This window comes from Oryx dammah, unplaced genomic scaffold (genome assembly GCF_014754425.2).
Source record: "Oryx dammah isolate SB20612 unplaced genomic scaffold, SCBI_Odam_1.1 HiC_scaffold_29, whole genome shotgun sequence".
Classification (NCBI taxonomy): Eukaryota; Metazoa; Chordata; class Mammalia; order Artiodactyla; family Bovidae; genus Oryx; species Oryx dammah.
The window spans coordinates 18,518,109-18,536,582 of NW_024070213.1; the positions used below are offsets into that span (position 1 = coordinate 18,518,109).

At 37.0% G+C, this 18,474-nt stretch overlaps 1 protein-coding gene across 1 annotated transcript in view; it reads right to left on the bottom strand.

The window, feature by feature from the left end:
- The window catches only part of LOC120858800 (ovostatin homolog 2-like), a 52,695-nt gene that overhangs the window by 19,077 nt on the left and 15,144 nt on the right, over window positions 1-18,474 (bottom strand). The window contains 13 exon segments of the mRNA XM_040235114.1: window positions 2,581-2,710; window positions 3,278-3,506; window positions 3,951-4,040; window positions 5,858-6,006; window positions 7,689-7,859; window positions 10,244-10,393; window positions 10,845-11,000; window positions 11,003-11,045; window positions 13,627-13,729; window positions 13,732-13,867; window positions 14,513-14,671; window positions 15,005-15,114; window positions 16,657-16,768. Of these exon segments, the coding sequence (XP_040091048.1) occupies window positions 2,581-2,710; window positions 3,278-3,506; window positions 3,951-4,040; window positions 5,858-6,006; window positions 7,689-7,859; window positions 10,244-10,393; window positions 10,845-11,000; window positions 11,003-11,045; window positions 13,627-13,729; window positions 13,732-13,867; window positions 14,513-14,671; window positions 15,005-15,114; window positions 16,657-16,768 (1,738 nt within the window).

Genomic DNA, 18,474 nt, shown 5'->3' on the forward strand with positions numbered 1-18,474 from the left:
CTTGGACCAAAATAACTCATTCTTTCTCCTGCCTGGAGATAATATGATGTCCTTTTCTATCTTTTTCAAGATTCCCTACATGAAGTAATTGATTCACTTAAATAACTAGAACTTAAGAACTTTTATGGAAAAAAGAGAATATTTTGCAAAACCAACTGAGCAAATTCCTTGATCTGGATTGCTTTTAAAGTTGATGTGTGGCAAAACCAATACAATATTGTAAAGTAAAAAAAAAAAAGTTTACATATGACAATATGGGGCATAAAGTCAGAAAACTAGGCCTTCTAACTTTTTTTGAGATTGAACAAACCAAAACAGTAAACTATGACATAGTGGAAAGGGCATTGAATTTAAATCAAATGTTGGCAGGGGATCTATTGTTTTTAACTCCTGTGGCTTAGATGGTAAAGCGTCTGTCTACAATGTGGGAGACCTGGGTTCGATCCCTGGGTTGGGAAGATGCCCTGGAGAAGGAAATGGGCAATCCACTCCAGTACTATTGCCTGGAAAATCCCATGGACAGAGGAGCCTGGTAGGCTACAGTCCATGGGGCTGCAAAGAGTCAGACATGACTGAGTGACTTCACTTTCCTTTCCTTTCCTTACATCATACGTGTGTGCATGCTAAATCAGTTCATTTGTGTCCACCTCTTTGTGACCGCCATGGACTGTGTAGCCCACCAGACTCCTTTCTCCATGGAATTTTCCAGGCAAGAATACTAGAGTGGATTGCCATTTCCTTCTTCAGAGATTTTCCTGACCCAGTTATAGAACTTACCTCTCTTATGTCTCCTGCATTGGCAAGTGGATTCGTTATCACTAGCAGCACCAAGGAAGCCCTATCTGGGAAGTCACTGGGAAGTAATATAATAGGTCATAATTAAAATGGATCTCCAATTTTCTTGTGAAAATTAGAGAAATAAAAAATGTAATATTTTGGTTTCATATTATCTGTATGCCTATAGTGAAGTCGCTCAGTCATGTCCGACTCTGTGATCCCATGGACTGTAGCCTACCAGGCTCCTCTGTCCATGGGATTTTCCAAGCAAGAGTACTGGAGTGGGTTGCCATTATATACCTATGCATAACCAATACACTGTTCATATTTTTTGTTAGTATGTTTTGTTTCTTTTTTAAGATAGATTTTTGACACTCCACTCTTAGAACTGTGTCCTCCTCTTAAAGCCTTAAAACCATACAAGTCAGTACAGTATTCTATCTCAATTGCCTGCAGATTTTTGAAGACCTTGTATAGCTAGAGAAATTGAGAAACTTAAAATCTAATAGGAAAACTAGTCTTATGCAGACCTATGTCAGGTGAACTAAAGTGATCTCATAAATTACTCTTTATTGCTAAAGGAATATAATAAGTATCAGTTCAGTTCAGTTCAGTTCAGTCGCTCAGTTGTGTCCGACTCTTTGCGACCCCACGAATCGCAGCATGCCAGGCCTCCCTGTCCATCACCAACTCCCGGAGTTCACTCAGACTCACGTCCATTGAGTCAGTGATGCCATCCAGCCATCTCATCCTCTGTCGTCCTCTTCTTCTCCTGCCCCCAATCCCTCCCAGCATCAGAGTCTTTTCCAATGAGTCAACTCTTCGCATGAGGTGGCCAAAGTACTGGAGTTTCAGCTTTAGCATCATTCCTTCTAAAGAAATCCCAGGGTTGATCTCTGTCTACTACATCTATAATTCTTGTTTACTAGATTCTTTTTAACTTTTCCCTTCCCTTGTATTTTTAACAAGATGTTGTCAAATTTAGTTTTCTATATTGCAGATAATCTGTGGATTGAGACTGTACTCTTCTCCATGTTTAATTCCCGTCTGAGTGTTCAGTGTTTTGGGTGTCTCATAACACATTTAGTAGATTTACAAACCCTGGCAATCATTGAGATTGAGGAGCAATTTTTGTTTAGGTAACATGAGTTCCTGATGGCAAGTGAAGAAGCAAATGAGAAGTGAAGAAACTGAGCAGCATTAATGAAAATATGGTCTTCACTTGGGTTATGATACATGGACTTGATGGGTAATGCAAATTAGCCTTTGCATTGTATTTCAATCACATTCTGCTTTTAAACAAATGGAGGATGGGTTTGCTCCACGTAAGCATTAGCAAAACCAGAAATTAGATTATAAAAACAGGATTTTAATTGAGACCCTAAAAAAATGAAAACTTTCAAAAACAGAAATTTCAAATGTGAGGGAGAAAGTTATCTCTGTATAGAGGATTTAAGGGAAACAGCTGCTGCTGCTGCTGCTGCTAAGTCGCTTCAGTTGTGTCTGACTGTGCGATCTCATTGACGGCAGCCCACCAGGCTCCCCCGTCCCTGGGATTCTCCAGGCAAGAACACTGGAGTGGGTTGCCATTTCCTTCTCCAATGCATGAAAGTGAAAAGTGAAAGTGAAGTCGCTCAGTTGTGTCCAACACTTAGTGACCCCATGGACTGCAGCCTACCAGGCTTCTCTATCCATGGGATTTTCCAGGCAAGAGTACTGGAGTGGGGTGCCATTGCCTTCTCTGAGGCAACAAAAATAAACTGGTTTTTCAGGAGAGGTTGGCATAGACACATAGTTACTTACTCAGCTTCTTAGGAGTAATAGTCCAGACATATGTCTTTTTCTCTGAAGCTTGGATAATCTCACTGCTGTTGTCTTTAGGGGTACTGATATCTGCCTCAAAATCTTGAGATGCTTCTAGTTGAGTGAAAATCTAAAATAACAGTCATGCAGTGAGAGTGACACTCTAAATATTTTGCTGTCACTATTCCTCCTCCAATCTTGAGAAAATTCTCCTTGTTTTATATCATCAAAAATAAATGATACAAATGACTCCTCTCATAAGAAGATAAATCTGGCATAACACATACTATAAAATGACTTTCTTAGAGCAGTATTTAAATCACTGCTGTGAATTAAAGCAAATTTTTGTTTGCTTTTCAAAGTTGTTTTTTTTTTTTTTTGATGTGGACTATTTTTTAAAAGTCTTTATCAAACTTGTTACAATATTGCTTCTGTTTTATGATTTGTTTTTTTTTGTCCATGAAACATGTGGGATCTTCTCTCCCTGCCCAGGAATTGAACCCTCACCTCCTGCATTGGAAGGCAAAACCTCAACCACTGGACTGCCAGGGAAACCCTAGCAACTGTTTTTGTTTGAGGAAAAATCTTATGACTCTATAATACCATTTTGTATTTGAGAATAAAAAGAATATGGCAACATTCAAGGAATCTCTTGGCCTCATTAGATTTTGACTCCAGATCAAAGGGAATAATTTACCTCTACACAGGTATTCAGGTAGCTGAAGACACTGACAATCAGATCAGACCGTTCATTCTGAACAACTGAAGAGGGGGAGGTTATTTCAACAAAGAAAGGTTGGGAGGCTTCCAGAGAAGTTGTTGATGAAATGCCAAATCCAGCCTCACCATTCACACAGAAGCCACTTGCTTCCCATTGGGTTATAGTATCAGGGATGGTGAATGAAAGATTTGCTGAACCGGAGGAGCTACAAAGAGAGATTATAGGTAAAATGCATCCTTTGTGTAAACCAGGAACCTAAATTTAATCCAGAGCAAACAAAGTATTAACTGAAGGTTAAAAATGAGTCATAGATCGGTATCATTAGATCTTTGTCAGGGCTTTAGATCAGTATTTTGAGAGGTGGATTTCTAAATCCAGCTAAAATTTAATCTTAAAAAGGTCACATTTCTCTAAACACATTATTTGTTCTAATTCATGCAGCTTGCATCTATCTGCATGAGATGAACAGAGAAGAAATAATACTAGAGGAAAAGTAAAATAAAATATGTGGTCAGTACATACAAGTGAATGGTGTTTTGTATTTTACCGACATAGTTCTTCTTAATATACTCAGAAATAAAGTTTAGGAAATAAAGACAAAAAGAAAATAAAAATAAAGATATATAGGAAGGAAAACTTAAAAGCTCACTCAACGCTGACCAGGTCCCAAATCCATGTTTCCGGAAAGTTTGTTCTTACTGTTTCAATTATAACCTGTTCTATGGAGTCAAAATTCTCCCTTGTGACTTCACCAGCTAAAAGAAAAGAGAAATGTTTTAAAAAGAGAGAATAAAAATATGCATTCCAAAGACACACCCATAAACTATGTCTCTGACCACACATGCTTAGTGGGACATGATATAGGGGTTGCTGCTAGGGCTCAATGTCAATAAATGTACATCTCAGCCTAGGTGTCAGTGTTTTGATGCTCAAATCAGTCCCATTATTAAAATAAGAGCAACACACACACACACACACACACACACACACACACACAAATCATCCTACATTGTTCCTCCAGAGTCAAATTTAGAGAAAGTCATGTCTGTTTATTGAATGGTGTTTCCCGTCTGACATTCTGGTGTCTGCCAGGAAACAATTTGGTACTGACCAATTCCATCATCCTAATGACTAAAGTTTCTAATGACATTAACATTGCTAATGTCTGTTTTTTAAATTTATTTTTTTATTGGAGGATGAGTGCTTTATAGAATTTTGCTGTTTTCTGTCAAATCTCAACATGTATCAGCCATAGGTATACATATATCCCCTCCCTTTTGAACCTCCCTCCCATCTCCCTCCCTATCCCACCCCTCTAGGTTGATACAGAGCCTCTGTTTGAGTTTCCTGAGCCACACAGCAAATTCCCATTGGCTGTCTATTTCACATATGGTAATGTAAGTTTCCATGTTACTCTTTCCAACCATCTCACCCTCTCCTTCCCACTCCCCATGTCCATAAGTCTATTTTCCATGTCTGCTTCTCCACTGCTGTCCTGTAAACAAATTCTTCAGTACCATTTTTCTAGATTCAGTATATATGTGCTAGAATAGGATATTTATCTTTCTCTTTTTAACTCACTTTACTCTGTATAATAGATTATAGATTCATCCACTTCATTAGAACTGACTCAAATGTGTTTCTTTTTATGGCTTAGTAATATTCCATTTTGTATATGTACCACAACTTCTTTATCCATTCGTCTGTCGATGGACATCTAGGTTGCTTCCATGCTCTAGCTATCGTAAATAGTGCTGCAATGGACAATGGGATACATGTGTCTTTTTCGATTTTGGTTTCCTCAGAGTATATGCCTAGGATTGGGATTGCTGTTTCATATGGTGGTTTTATTCCTAGTTTTTAAAAGAATCTCCATACCGTCTTCCATAGTGGCTGTATCAATTTACGTTTCTACCAACAGTAACGTTGCTGATTTCTAAAGAACATTTTCTTTTGTTTCCTTGGCCTCTGGACTATATTTGGCTGGGTTACTTTCTTCTATACAGTAAAGTGACTCTGTTATACACACACACACACACACACATACATTCTTTTTATATTTGGCATTTTTTTTTCCTATTTTTTTGGCCATGCCACATGGCTTATGGGATCTTAGTTCCCCCACCAGGGATTAAACATGCACCCCTTGTATCACCAGGAAAGCCAAAAATGGATGGGTATTTGAACACAATTCTCTGATGCCAGCTGTTTGGTCATCTGAGAATCAAAATGCTCTCTGCCTTGAACTATGTATTCTGATCTACACATAATAAGGGCATCTCCTCCTGTAATCATTATGATTGCCCTCCTGTACATTTCTGCTGTTGTGTTCTACCATAAAAATAAACTTCCTCTCATATCTGAAGCAAATTCTTCCTTTTAGCTAATACCATTCCCACTTGCCTTATTCTGCTTTATTCAGCTGCAGGATGTATAGCTGTAGACAAACACATGACATACTGCACATGTAAAAATCCCAGTTTTGGATAATCATACGAAATACAACCAATTCCATGAATCATTTTAACCATCTCCCCGCACACAATTCTAGGTTACCCACATGCAATTTTCAATGGGGCACTGTACATGGCTGCATATCCTCCTGATTCTAGATAGAGCAGCCCAGGGTATGGTACGCTTTTCTCTGTTGAACATACTTCTGGTTTCCGGTAATGGAGATTGGTGAAAACTTTCAGACCCATATCCTTCAAAGAAATAAATAGCAAAGGAAAAGTTGAGCAGTCTCTTCATACAAGACCTAAAAAAAGTCATCAACTATATTATTATTAAAAAAATAGATGATAAATATACATGTTTTCTTTGCTAGCAAGCAAGGGTCTGGTATATTACAAGTCAAGTCATCTGTCTTTGATGTGTGTGAAGTCTCTAAAATTGGAGGAAAAATGATAATCACTATGATTATTCAGCACTTGTGTTCTGGGATTTTGCTAAGGGTTTTACATTATACTCCATTTGATTTTAAGGGAAAAATATTTATGAGATGTTATCATTGCCTTAACTAACATCACACAGACACATGAACATATATGTATGAGACACAGCCAGTAAATTGGAGCTCTGCGATTTGAAGGAAAATGTCTGATTCTTTTCCCGTTTATTTCTATAGCTGTGATGGCAACCCACGCCATTATTCTTGCCTGGAGAATCCCAGGGATAGAGGAGTCTGGTGGGCTGCCATCTATGGGGTCGCACAGAATTGGACACGACTGAAGCGACTTAGCAGCAGCCCCAGCAGACTTCAATCATAAAGATTCCTTTAGGGAATTCCCTGGTGATCCAGTGGTTAAGACTTTGCCTTCCAATGCAGGGGGTGTCAGTTTGATCCTTGGTCAAAGAGCTAAGATCCCATATGCCTTGTAGCCGAAAAACAAAAACATAAAACAGAAGCAGTATTGTAACAAATTCCATAAAGACTGAAAAAAAAGGTCCACATTAAAAAAAAATCTTTAAAAAAATACCCTTTTAGGAAGCCTCAGAATATTCCAGTGATAGCCTTTGTATAAATGGAGCTGAGGCTCTATGTTAGCCTCCTGATTTGATGATTTCTGCATAAAACTTACTGCAATAACTTGAAGATTGTCTCATTGCTTCTAACATCAAGTTTTAACTTTAACATCAACATCCTCATTTCAGCCACTCCATAATTTATTTTCCACAGAGAAAAAAATAAACAAAAATGAATATCTTCTTTATAAGAATTTCTAAGTGATTTTAAGCACGTTACTGACCTCAATCTCAAAGAAAAGGAGGTGTTAGTCACTTGGTCATGTCTGACTTTTTGTGACTCCCCCTGGACTGTAGCCCACCAACCTTTTCTGTCCATGGTATTCTCCAGGCAAGAATACTGGAATGGGTTGCTATTCCCTTCTCCAGGGTATCTTCCTAACCCAAGGATCAAACCCAGGTCTCCTGCATTGCAGACAGATTCTTTACTGCGCAAATAATAAAACATAGATTTGCATTCGGTGCATGCATGCATAGTCATGTCTGACTCTTTTGTGACCCCATGGCTTGTAACCCACCAGGCTCCTCTGTCCACGGAATTTTCCAGGCAAGAATACTGAAGTGGGTTGTCATTTCCTTCTCCAAGATATGCATTAGGAAAACTAAGATTAAAATTGACATGCAATAATTTTTTAAAGTATTTTTTTGATGTGGACTATTTTAAAAGTCTTTATGTACTTTGTTACAATATTGCTTCTGATTTATGTTTTTGGTTTTTTTTTTGGCCTCAAGGCATTTGGGATCTTAGCTTTTCAACCAGGGATTGAACCCACACCCCTGGCTTTGAAAGGTGAAGTCTTAATCACTGAACCACCAGGGAAGTCCCAGTATGCAATAATTTTAAAGCTTAAAATGATCTTACCTTGACAATATCATAGGTGTCTCCATCCCCATGGTTGCTTACAGGTATATAATACAAGCCATTGTAAAACATATCTTTCTGAGGAATGCAAGGGTCTAGCTTGCCATCATCAAGGTTGAGACCACGATAGAAATAACCATACCATTCTGTATTTGGGAGCATATTGTACACCTGGAAGAAAAATATCATGGTTTCTAATTATTTGAAATATTCTTTTTGTAGAGGCAAAATTGGCAACTTTTTGTGCTATAACCATTTATTCTTCATTTAAAAATACATCAACACATAATTATTTTATAATCCTTATACATTTTAATTTATTTTCAGTTTTATATTTTGATATGGTTTAAGGGAAAAAGAGTCCATTAAAAATTTATTTACTAACAACAAATAAAAAATTTAAAATCAAGTAAAATGAAGTAAATAAACATATAAAACACACAGGTTGCTATGTTTCCATGTATAAGCATAGTATCAAATCTGAATCTGTTTCCAGGCAGCCAAGGCAAAAAAGAAACATTATTCAATATGTAAATCTCATTATCAAAAAGAGAAAAGCATATATTCTAGTTACACATAGTATAATTGCTCATAATATGATTTAAAAAAAAATTTTATTGGAGTATAGTTAATTTACAATGTTGTTAGTTTCAGGTATATAGCAAAGTGATTCAGTTACACATATACCTATATTCACTTTTTTTGAGATTCTTTTCTAATATAGGCCATTACAGAGTATTGAGATACGTTCCCTGTGATATACAGCAGGGTCTTATAAATTACTTATTTTATATATAGCAGTGTGTATATGTCAGTCCCAATCTCCCAATTTATTCCCTCCACCCTCATATAACCATTTATCCTTGTTCGTTTCTTTATAGCTGTAATATTTCATCTAACATGTTTGAGTCAGCTCATTCTAGGAGAGGAAACCTTCAATTTTGTTTTAGGTGGTTCACAGAAAGTTTTAGTTTTACTTCAGGATTTAAGATAGTGTGTAAGGAAGAGATGCCTGAAGATCTATGGATAATTCCAAGGCTGAGATCACAGATAATTCGTGATTATCTGTGAATGCCTAGATCTGGAGGAAAATGATAGCAGCCTGATTCTAAATCTTCTCAAGTATCCTTCCAAAGAGAACATAAAATAAAAGAGAACAAGTAATCTCTAGCATGAGTGTGATACAGATAATACCATGACCTTCAAATTGCTTGTTAGCAGAAATACCAACGGGCTTACCTGGTGGCTCAGAGCAAAGAATCTACCAGCAATGTAGGAGGCATGGGTTCTTTCCGTTTGTGAGGAAGATTCCCTGGGTGGGGAAGATCCCCTAGAGAAGGAAATGGCAACCTACCCCAGTATACTGGCCGGGGAAATCCCATAGACAGAGGAACCTGAGGGGCTGCAGTTCATGGGGTCACAAGAGTCAGACACAGCAACTAAACAACAACAACAAGAAATATCAACACCATAGTCCAACAGAGCTCCTACTGTTGAGAAGTTGGAGAAGGAAATTTTAAGAAACTACATGAAGGAAAGAGAAGACTGGCATGGAGAAATTGGAAGATACACACACCAGTCAACTCCAGATGAAAGAAAGTACAACATTAAGTGTCAAAGTATGAATCATGGTCTTTGGATTCAATAAGAGAGGGTCTTAAAATAAATGGGCCCGGAAGTGGCAGCTTCCAAGCCTTGTGGTTGATGGGACACAATCAGATCATTAGAGGAAGGAAAAGATGCAACTTCAAAATGTGAGAACATACTTGCAGGGCAAGAATAAAACACAGACACAGAGAACTGGGATGAACTGAGAGAGCAGCACTGACAGATATATGCTACCATGTGTAAAACAGAGAGCTAGTGGGAAGATGCTGTACAGTCCAGGGACCTCAGCTCAGTGCTCTTGGAGGGTGCTCTGTAGAGGGATGGGATGAGGGCGCTGGGAGAGTCGAGGGGGAGGGAGTACATGTACACATATAGCTGGTTCACCTTGTTGTACAGTGGAAACTAACACAATATTGGAAAGCAATTCTCCTTTAATTAAAAATAAATTTTAAAAAAGAGGGATGGGAAATATGTATACATATAACTGATTCACTTTGTTGTATAGTAAAAACTAGCATAACATTGTAGAGCAATTATACTCCAATTAAAAAAAAAGTAAAAACAAATAAAAAATGGGAAATTAAAATAGTCAATAGTTTTTAATTGAGCTGACTTTGATGAAATATTCTGAAATTGCTGGTTTGGAAATGCTTGTGAAAATATAAGATCTATTAACATATAACAGAATGTCCAAGCGTACTCTTTGATACTGAGATTTAACTGTAGGTTTTCATATATATGGTTACATCTACAGTTGTATAATCCCTAACCCATTGTAATTATCCATAGAATTCTTTATTGTTGAGTCCTGAGCCATCCAAGAAAAATAATTAAATGGGCAATCCATGGAAAGACAAAGAAAGACAATGTTTGACATTTTTAACCTGTTCCATTTTAAATAAAAACATCATCTGGAGCATAAGACTTGAGGAAATCTGAGAACTTACACTTTCAGCCGACAGCTGCTGTTCTGACTTCAGTAGGAGAACCCTTTCATCCACAGCCCGGAGGGCACAGACCGAGTCAGGGGATGCCTGAAGATGGAGACCAGTGCTGGAGCCTGGTAGCCCCTGCTCCTTCGAGAACTTTATGCTAACCTAAAATTAAGGAAGAAAAGGAAGGAGTAAGATTATTTTACATGAAAATGTTGGGTTTGCCAAACATTTCATTCATGGTTTTCCATAGCATCTTATAGAAAACCCAAACAAATTTTTTTGGCCAACCCAGTAGTTGAACTATGTCTGATCTTTTCCAAGTAAATCTTTATAGATTTCTGTACCTTTATTTCTCTTGCCCACTCTCCTCCTTAATTCTCCATCATCACAGGGACACTGCCTTCCCCAACCCTTGTGCCATCTCAGGATTGGCACTACTGTCAAAAGTGGTTCATTCTGTTTGACGATTCATTGCCTAATAACTGAGCTGTGCCAATGCTGATTGTGAGATGACTATGTACAGGTTATAAGCAGTCAACAAACAAGGAGACACCAGGGAGCAAACTGTCCACTCCTCTCACTCAGAACATGCAAAGAATAGAAGAGAACTCACCTTGTTTTTAAAGCATTTGTCCACCTGGAATTTGACACTGTCAGCTATGATTTCCCCACTGGGGTGAAGAGTGTAGACAAGCATGACAGCCACAGGAGCCAGATCAGCACTGACATTGATGGGGAAGGAGATGTTTCCCTTCCAGGCTGTGTAAATATGAGAGATGAGCAGCAGGCACAGTGCCAGAAGTTTCCTGACTCACTGGGTACACTTAGATAAAAAAGAATGGCTTATGGATAGAAAGAGCAAATTGGACTTTATTTTAAAGGCAAATCAATTAATTAATCAATAAATTGTGTGCATTCTCAGTTGGTAAGTCATGTCCGACTCTTTGCAACCCCATAGACTGTAACTCGCCAGGCCTCTCTGTCCATGGGATTTTCCAGGCAAGAATGCTGGAGTGGGTGGCCATTTTCTCCTCCAGGGTATCTTCCCAACACAGAGACTGAACCCACATCTCCTACATTGACTGGTGGATTCCTTACTATTAAGCCTCTGGGAAGCCCTAGTCAATCAATGAATGGGAAGTATATATATGAAGGAAGACTGCATAATTTAGACAATAACAATGTTTGAGTTTTGGACATCACTTTTTCCATATTGTACCTGATAGCCTAGCAATCATAGAAACAGGTTGAAATCTCTTTCACTGAAATATTTAGCAGGTTACCCTGGGCCTCTGTCCACAAATTGTAATGCTAAGTGCCCTTCCTAACTTTTTGACTAGAATCACAGTAACATTTCTTTAAAAGACAGAAAAATGAAGGTAGAGTGCATGTTTAAAAAAAAAATCAATGCTTTATATACACCTTTGTTTCTGATCTCCTTCTGTCCACTGAGGAAGATTGTTCCTTTCACCATAACCTGTGCAGAACAAAGAAAACACAGCATGTGATAGCATGTTAGATAATATGGTGTGTGGACTTAAAAAATATTCACAATCTAAAAGTTGAGAGTTATACCTTATTCACTGGGAATTTTTAGGATTTCAATCCTGGGAGAAAGCATTTCAAGTAAAACTGAGAGACCTGCTCGGAGGAGCTGAGGAAAGTCTTACAACAAAATGCAGGTACATCAAAAGGTTATTGTTAACTAATGAAAATCAGATATCCCAAGTTAAGGAATTTAGCACTTTTCAATATATGGGAAGATGCAAGATTCTGGGCTCACTGAAATTATTCCTGTGATATGTACCCCAGCTATCTGGGTCTAATACCCTGTATTTTCATTTCTCAGGTTTCCTCAGGGCTCGCTCACTTCCTCAGTCACTTCCTGCAGTGAGTGACTGCAGTCTGGTGGCTTCTCAGTTCAGTTCAGTCGCTCGGTCGTATCCGACTCTTTGCAACCCCATGGACTGCAGCACTCCAGGCCTCCCTTTCCATCACCAACTCCCAGTACTTTTTCTTTACCAAGTCCCCTCACGGCTCACCAGCTCACTAACCATTCTGGCTACAGCTGCTGATGACTGTGACATTCTTTGTTTACTGATACGGCAGGAAATATTCAATTTCTCAAGTATCATGTTGTTATTAGATAATGAATGACCTAATCATAATTCTATTCTATAAGATAAAGTAGTTTTTACAAACAAATATGAAAAACGGGCTCTTTCACAACTTGGGAAGGAACAGAGCAAGTGACCACAGTTGACTGAGAGCTGATTATGTGCGGGAAACTTGGTGAGAGATATGCCAGTCACCATGGAAAGGTGACTAAAGCCCTGAAACCATTGAGACTAACTGGTTTCAAATAAGCCAAGTCGTTTCACCTCTTTGCCCCTGTTCCCTTATTTATAAAAAGAAGATACTCATAGGGCTGATTAATGAGTTAATTAAAAAAAAAAAACCCTTATAACACTGCCTGACACATAATATTTACCCTTGGAGCAAAGTCTTTTGTTTTTCTTTCCAGTGACAAATATATAGCTGAGGAAGTTAAGGCTTAGAGAGTTTAAACAATCTGCCAAAGATCAACTAGCTCACCTAATACATAGGAGAGGGGAGAGGATTCCGGTCAGGAGTCCTAATTTCCAAGTTTGCAGATTTTCACCTTTCCATAACCTTATAGAGATAAAATGGATAGGGCCAGAACCAAAAGGGCTAATTCTTTTTATTGCTCATCAAAGTCAGCCTTCTACTTTGCTCTCTGGTAGCTGTCTAATACTTCATTCTCCTGAAGGGTAGGTATATACTTAATGTGAGTTAGAACTGAGTGCATAAAATAGCAGACTCTGAGTAATAAATTTTTCCAGGAACAGATTCACAGACTTAGAGAATGAATTTATGGTTGACCTGGAAGGGGGAAATGTTGTGGGGAAAGTGATAATTAGGGAGTTTGGGACGGACATGTACACACTGCTGTATTTAAAATGGATAACCAACAAGCACCTACTGTACAGCATAGCAAACTCTGCTCCATATTATGTGGCAACCTGGGTGGGAAGAGGATTTGGGGGAGAATGGATACATGTATATGTATGGCTGAGTCCTTTCGCTGTTCACATGAAACTATCACAACATTGTTAATCAGCCATACCCCAGTGCAAAATAAAAAGTTTAAAATAAATAAATAATTAAGCTTTTCAACCTTGGAAAACTGAAATGACCTGGAAAACTGAAATGAATTTTTGTGTGTTTATTTCTGGGTTTGTTGTTTGTGGACCCAGTAGTACTCATCAGCAAAGGAAGAAGCTTGGTTCAATCTGATTAACATGGCCAACTGATGTATAGGTTCTGAGCCATACTGGGCTAAGCAGACAATTAGACAAGATCCATAAATCAACCCACTGAGACTTACCAAATAGAAGAAGTTGATGTTTGAATCATCCCTGTATGCTTCACTGTTTAGTGAGTAATGTATAGTAACAATCTTCTTTTCATTGCATTAAGCTCCTTGGGTTCAGGCTCAATCATCAGGAAGCTGCTGGTTCGCGAGTAGAAGCGTTGGACTGAGAAATGGCCATCCATGTACTCTGGAATTAACCAGCTGGGAAGGTAGCAGCTTTGGGGTCTGATATATGTGGCCTGAGAAGATAAAAGAAAGCAAATGGGTTGTAGAGGTATAAAGATCTTCCAGGGACAGTCATTATTATAGAATGGAAAGCCTCTTATCTCTTCAGGGCAGGGAAGAATCTTAGCTTGTGCTTAACATTCCAGAGTTGTTACTGGCAGTAAAATAATAAGAGCACTCCCCTCTTTTCATATATAAAACATGACCTTAGCTGTGTGTCTATTTCATCAGGCCTACAATGAGTTGTTTATCTCACTTTGTCATTGCAGTCAACATTAGGCCTCGTGCCTTTCAGCTACATTTGAACACTAACCAAATTGTTTAAATGCAAAATTCTGTTTAAACAGAAGAGGAGAAATTGTAGTATCTCTCTTATCTATGCACAAAATGGTCAAAGGAAAGAAGCCAAATCATCTTTATGAGCTATTTCTACTTTCTCAGAGGAAAATATTGGTTATTGGAGAATTTATAATAATAGTAATTGGCTGTTATCTTGAATAAGTATTCTTATGTATTATTTAATGAACAAACATAAAATACTAAATGTTAAAGTGTATTAAAATGTATTTTCAATGCAAGGTATCTTTTAAGAGATTTCTAATCTTCAAAATTCCTAACATTATTTATTCTGTGGGATCTCATCCACTCTGATGTCTTACTTTTAGACGAAACTCCGGATCAAATATATCAGAAGTATCAATGGAAAACTGAGCTTCACCATTCTCATCTGTGGTGTAGTTTCCTAACAATCTGTCATTGAGCTCCAACTGCAATAACTTGTTCACCATCGGAACATTATTAGGGCCGGAAAATTTAAGCTGCACACACACAAAAAAGAAGCATTAATTTTTTAAATTAAAATGTCCTATTTCTATTAAGAAAGCGTTTTCTATTTGCAAATGTGATTGTTTATTTGTAATTATATTAAATTCCATTAGGCAGAAAGATGTTCTATTTAAAAATATATGATATGGAGATATCTATAATTGTATCTATTGCTTTCTTTCAGCCTAGGACTTTTTCCAATATATCATATGCAGTCATGCTACACATGTGTTATGAAAGTAGGAAAAAAATGTCCAGAAATTTTCAAAAGGCAATCTATGACCTAAGAAAATGAAATGAAAACACTTTTTTTTTTTCAAACCCACAGTTCCAAAATAAGGAATTCCCCTTCTATAGAAAGTGTCCATGTTCTCGAAGCTCACACTTCCAAGCACTGGAGTGATAAAAATAGAAGACTTTTCGCTGATCTGCACACCTGCAAGAAATGAAAAGCAGTGTTATAGGAAATATGTCATTTGATCAAGAATTTCAGAAGAACAAATAACTTAGATTTTGTTTGTATATGTGCAAATACATATACACAAAATTATATTCTTGTTCTACATTGAAAGGGAGGTGTGGGTGCTAGGAGTAGGTTACAGAGTACTATTAGGTTATATAATTCATCAAGCTGAATAATGTAATTAGCATGAAAATATTTGAATCAGAAACAAGAGAGAACACTCAATGTCCTTCCTCCTACCATTCTAGTCATTTCTGGCTTGGAACTCTTCTTATGATGGAGAATACCATAGAAATTTCAAAAATAAGGCTTCACTTCCAAAATCATTATAACTGTTTTCACATTTTTTCCAGATTCAAAAAAATATATCTGATAGCAAAGTAAGCAGAAATGTGTTGTGATACCAAAAAAGCGTGTCATAAACAGAGGCAAGAATATGTAAGTTACAATATAAATGTGTCAAGCATCCATTATGAAGGCCATTATAATATTGATTAAGTAGATTTACACAAAGAAGTTTATAAATAATATTATCTCAATCATTTTTAGGAGAAGGCAATGGCACCCCACTCCAGTACTCTTGCATGGAAAATCCCATGGATAGAGGAGCCTGGTAGGCTGCAGTCCATGGGGTTGCTAAGAGTAGGACATAACTGAGCGATTTCACTTTCACTTCACTTTCATGCATTGGAGAAGGAAATGGCAACCCACTCTAGTATTCTTGCCTGGAGAATCCCAGGAACGGCGGAGCCGGGTGGGCTGCCATCTATGGGGTCGCACAGAGTCAGAAATGACTGAAGTGACTTAGCAGCAGCAGCAGCAGGAATCATTTTTAAGTAACAAGAAATAGTAACTGAATCTGTTTTTACTACCTCAAATTAAATCTCACATTCCTCTTTTTCTGTTTCATTTCTTAAACAAATATTTATTGTACACTCTCTATGTGCAGATTTTTCACTAATAATTTTTGCCTTTGCAAATATCCAGTTGTATTAAATTGGAAGTTGGCAAAGTTCTATAAAGGATCTGATAGTTATTATTCTAAGCCCATGATTCACAAAGCCCCTCTCACAGCTACTCAATTTTGTTGTCACTCTTATGCAAAGTGAGTAAATATGGTCGTATTCCAATATAACTTTATTTACATAAACAGGCAAAGAGCTGCATTTGACCTACTAGATGTAGATTGTAAAATATGCATTAAATAAAAAACTAGGCCCTGGCAGTTGATTATCACACAAAATTATAAAGAGATACCTATTTTTTTCACCTGTCAAGCCCCTCTGTCTCACTGATGCAAACACAGATGAGATGTAAACATACAGCATTTACTTAATAATTTTAAGTATTATTAGGAAAATCTTATTCAAAAGCAATGCTCAAGTTGACCTATTGGCAATGTACTCTACATGCTGAACAATTATTGATCTGTATTTTGTGAACATTGTTAACTCGGCAAATGTCTCTCAGGGAGCTGCATATAGCCCCAGATTGCCCATAAAACAGGAGCATTACCTGTCCCAATTTCCGTAACAGTTGTGGTGATATAAAATGACATGAAAAGTCCAGAACGGTAGAGTTGGAAGACTTTTGTATTTACAATTTGAGAAACACAACCATTTTTCAACTGAAAAGAAGAGAAAGTGTAATGAAAAGGTTAGGTATTTAAAAGTCTCTAAAAAATATGGAGTTTCAGCACAGGTATGTAATTCCCTCAATTGCTCCATGGCTCCATCTCACAAACTTGGTGAAATGACCGAGAATTACAAAACAAGGAGGAGGAGGTTGGGGGGAGTTTCATCAGTAATGCAAACAAAGTGGAAGTAATGCATATTTTACAGATTTCAGGGATATTCTCCTGGAGACACTGATGGGAACAAATTCATGAATGAAAAATGGAACTGAATAATATCTTAGGATTGAGAAATTAAAATCTCCTTAATACTTGAGAAGTATTAAGAACAGATGAAGTAGAGGCACTCTTCAAAATGTGGCACCAGAACACTTCAAGGTAAATTGTTCATTTAAAAAAGGAAAAATCTGGTGTATGTATACAATGAAATATTACTCAGCCACGAAAAGGAAGAAATAATGCCATATTCAGCAACATGGATGGACCAGGAGATTATCATGCTAAGTGACGAAAGTCAGGAAAAAGATGAATATATGATTTCATTTATATGTGGAATCTAAAAAAGAGAATACAAATGAACTTGTTTATGAAATAGAAACAGACATAGAAAACAAACGTGATTATTAAAGGGAAAGTGGGGCTGGATAAATCAGAGGTTTGGGATTACAATATACACACTACTTATATACAGATAGTTAACCAACAAGGACCTTCTGCATAGTATAGGAAGCTATACTCAGTATGTTGTAATAACCTATAAGGGAAAAGAATGTAAAAGAATAATAGAAAAGAAATAATACATGTATTTATATATATGTGTGCAAGTGAATCACTTTGCTATACATATGAAATTAGCATGACATGGTAAATCAACCATATTTCAATAAAGATTTTTAAAATTGCTACTAGTGTAAAGTGAAATGAAATAAAGAAAAATCTGTAGATAATCTTTCAGTAGTGACAAGAGTAATTAGAGAGATATAGATTTAATTCTATTTTAAAATATAGTGTTTATTAATTTCAAATATAAAACATTAGAGGGATATATCAATTCATTGATCCTCAGAACCACGATATGAACAAGTCACTATTATCATCTCCTTTATATGGATAAATGAACGAAACCCAGGTTGGCTATATAATCTGCCCAAGGTCACACAGTTGGGAGGTGGTGGAGCTAACCAGGCATTCTGATTCCAGAATATGTGGGGCTCTGAAATATCAGCTATAAAATCAACAACAACAAAAAAGGTCAAGTTGGTCTGTTTAAAATACAAATTAAAAAGAAATAATAAAAAGTAATCAGAAGAACTTAAATTGCTCTGAAATTAAGAGGAAAAATTTTTCAGTCATCCCTGAGTCAGAGAGACCACGTGAAGTAAATCAATAATAATCTAGGTGTTGCCATTGTCAAGGGACGAATAATTTGCATCAAAATCTTTGCTGTTATGTTGTGATTAACCGAAAATGTAAAAACACTGAATTTTTTTTTTTAAACAAGAAGCAACTAACATTTTTTGAACTAATAAACTAAAATTTTAAGGAAAAGAATAATGTGAAAATGAAAGTAAATTATGCAGAAACGGAAAGTAATATTAGGGAAAAGGTGAAAGCAGAAGTTAAAGACCAACAAAATAGATGAACATTTTTATGAGATGATTTAGGAGGGCAAAATTGTACAAGAGGTAGATACTAACACA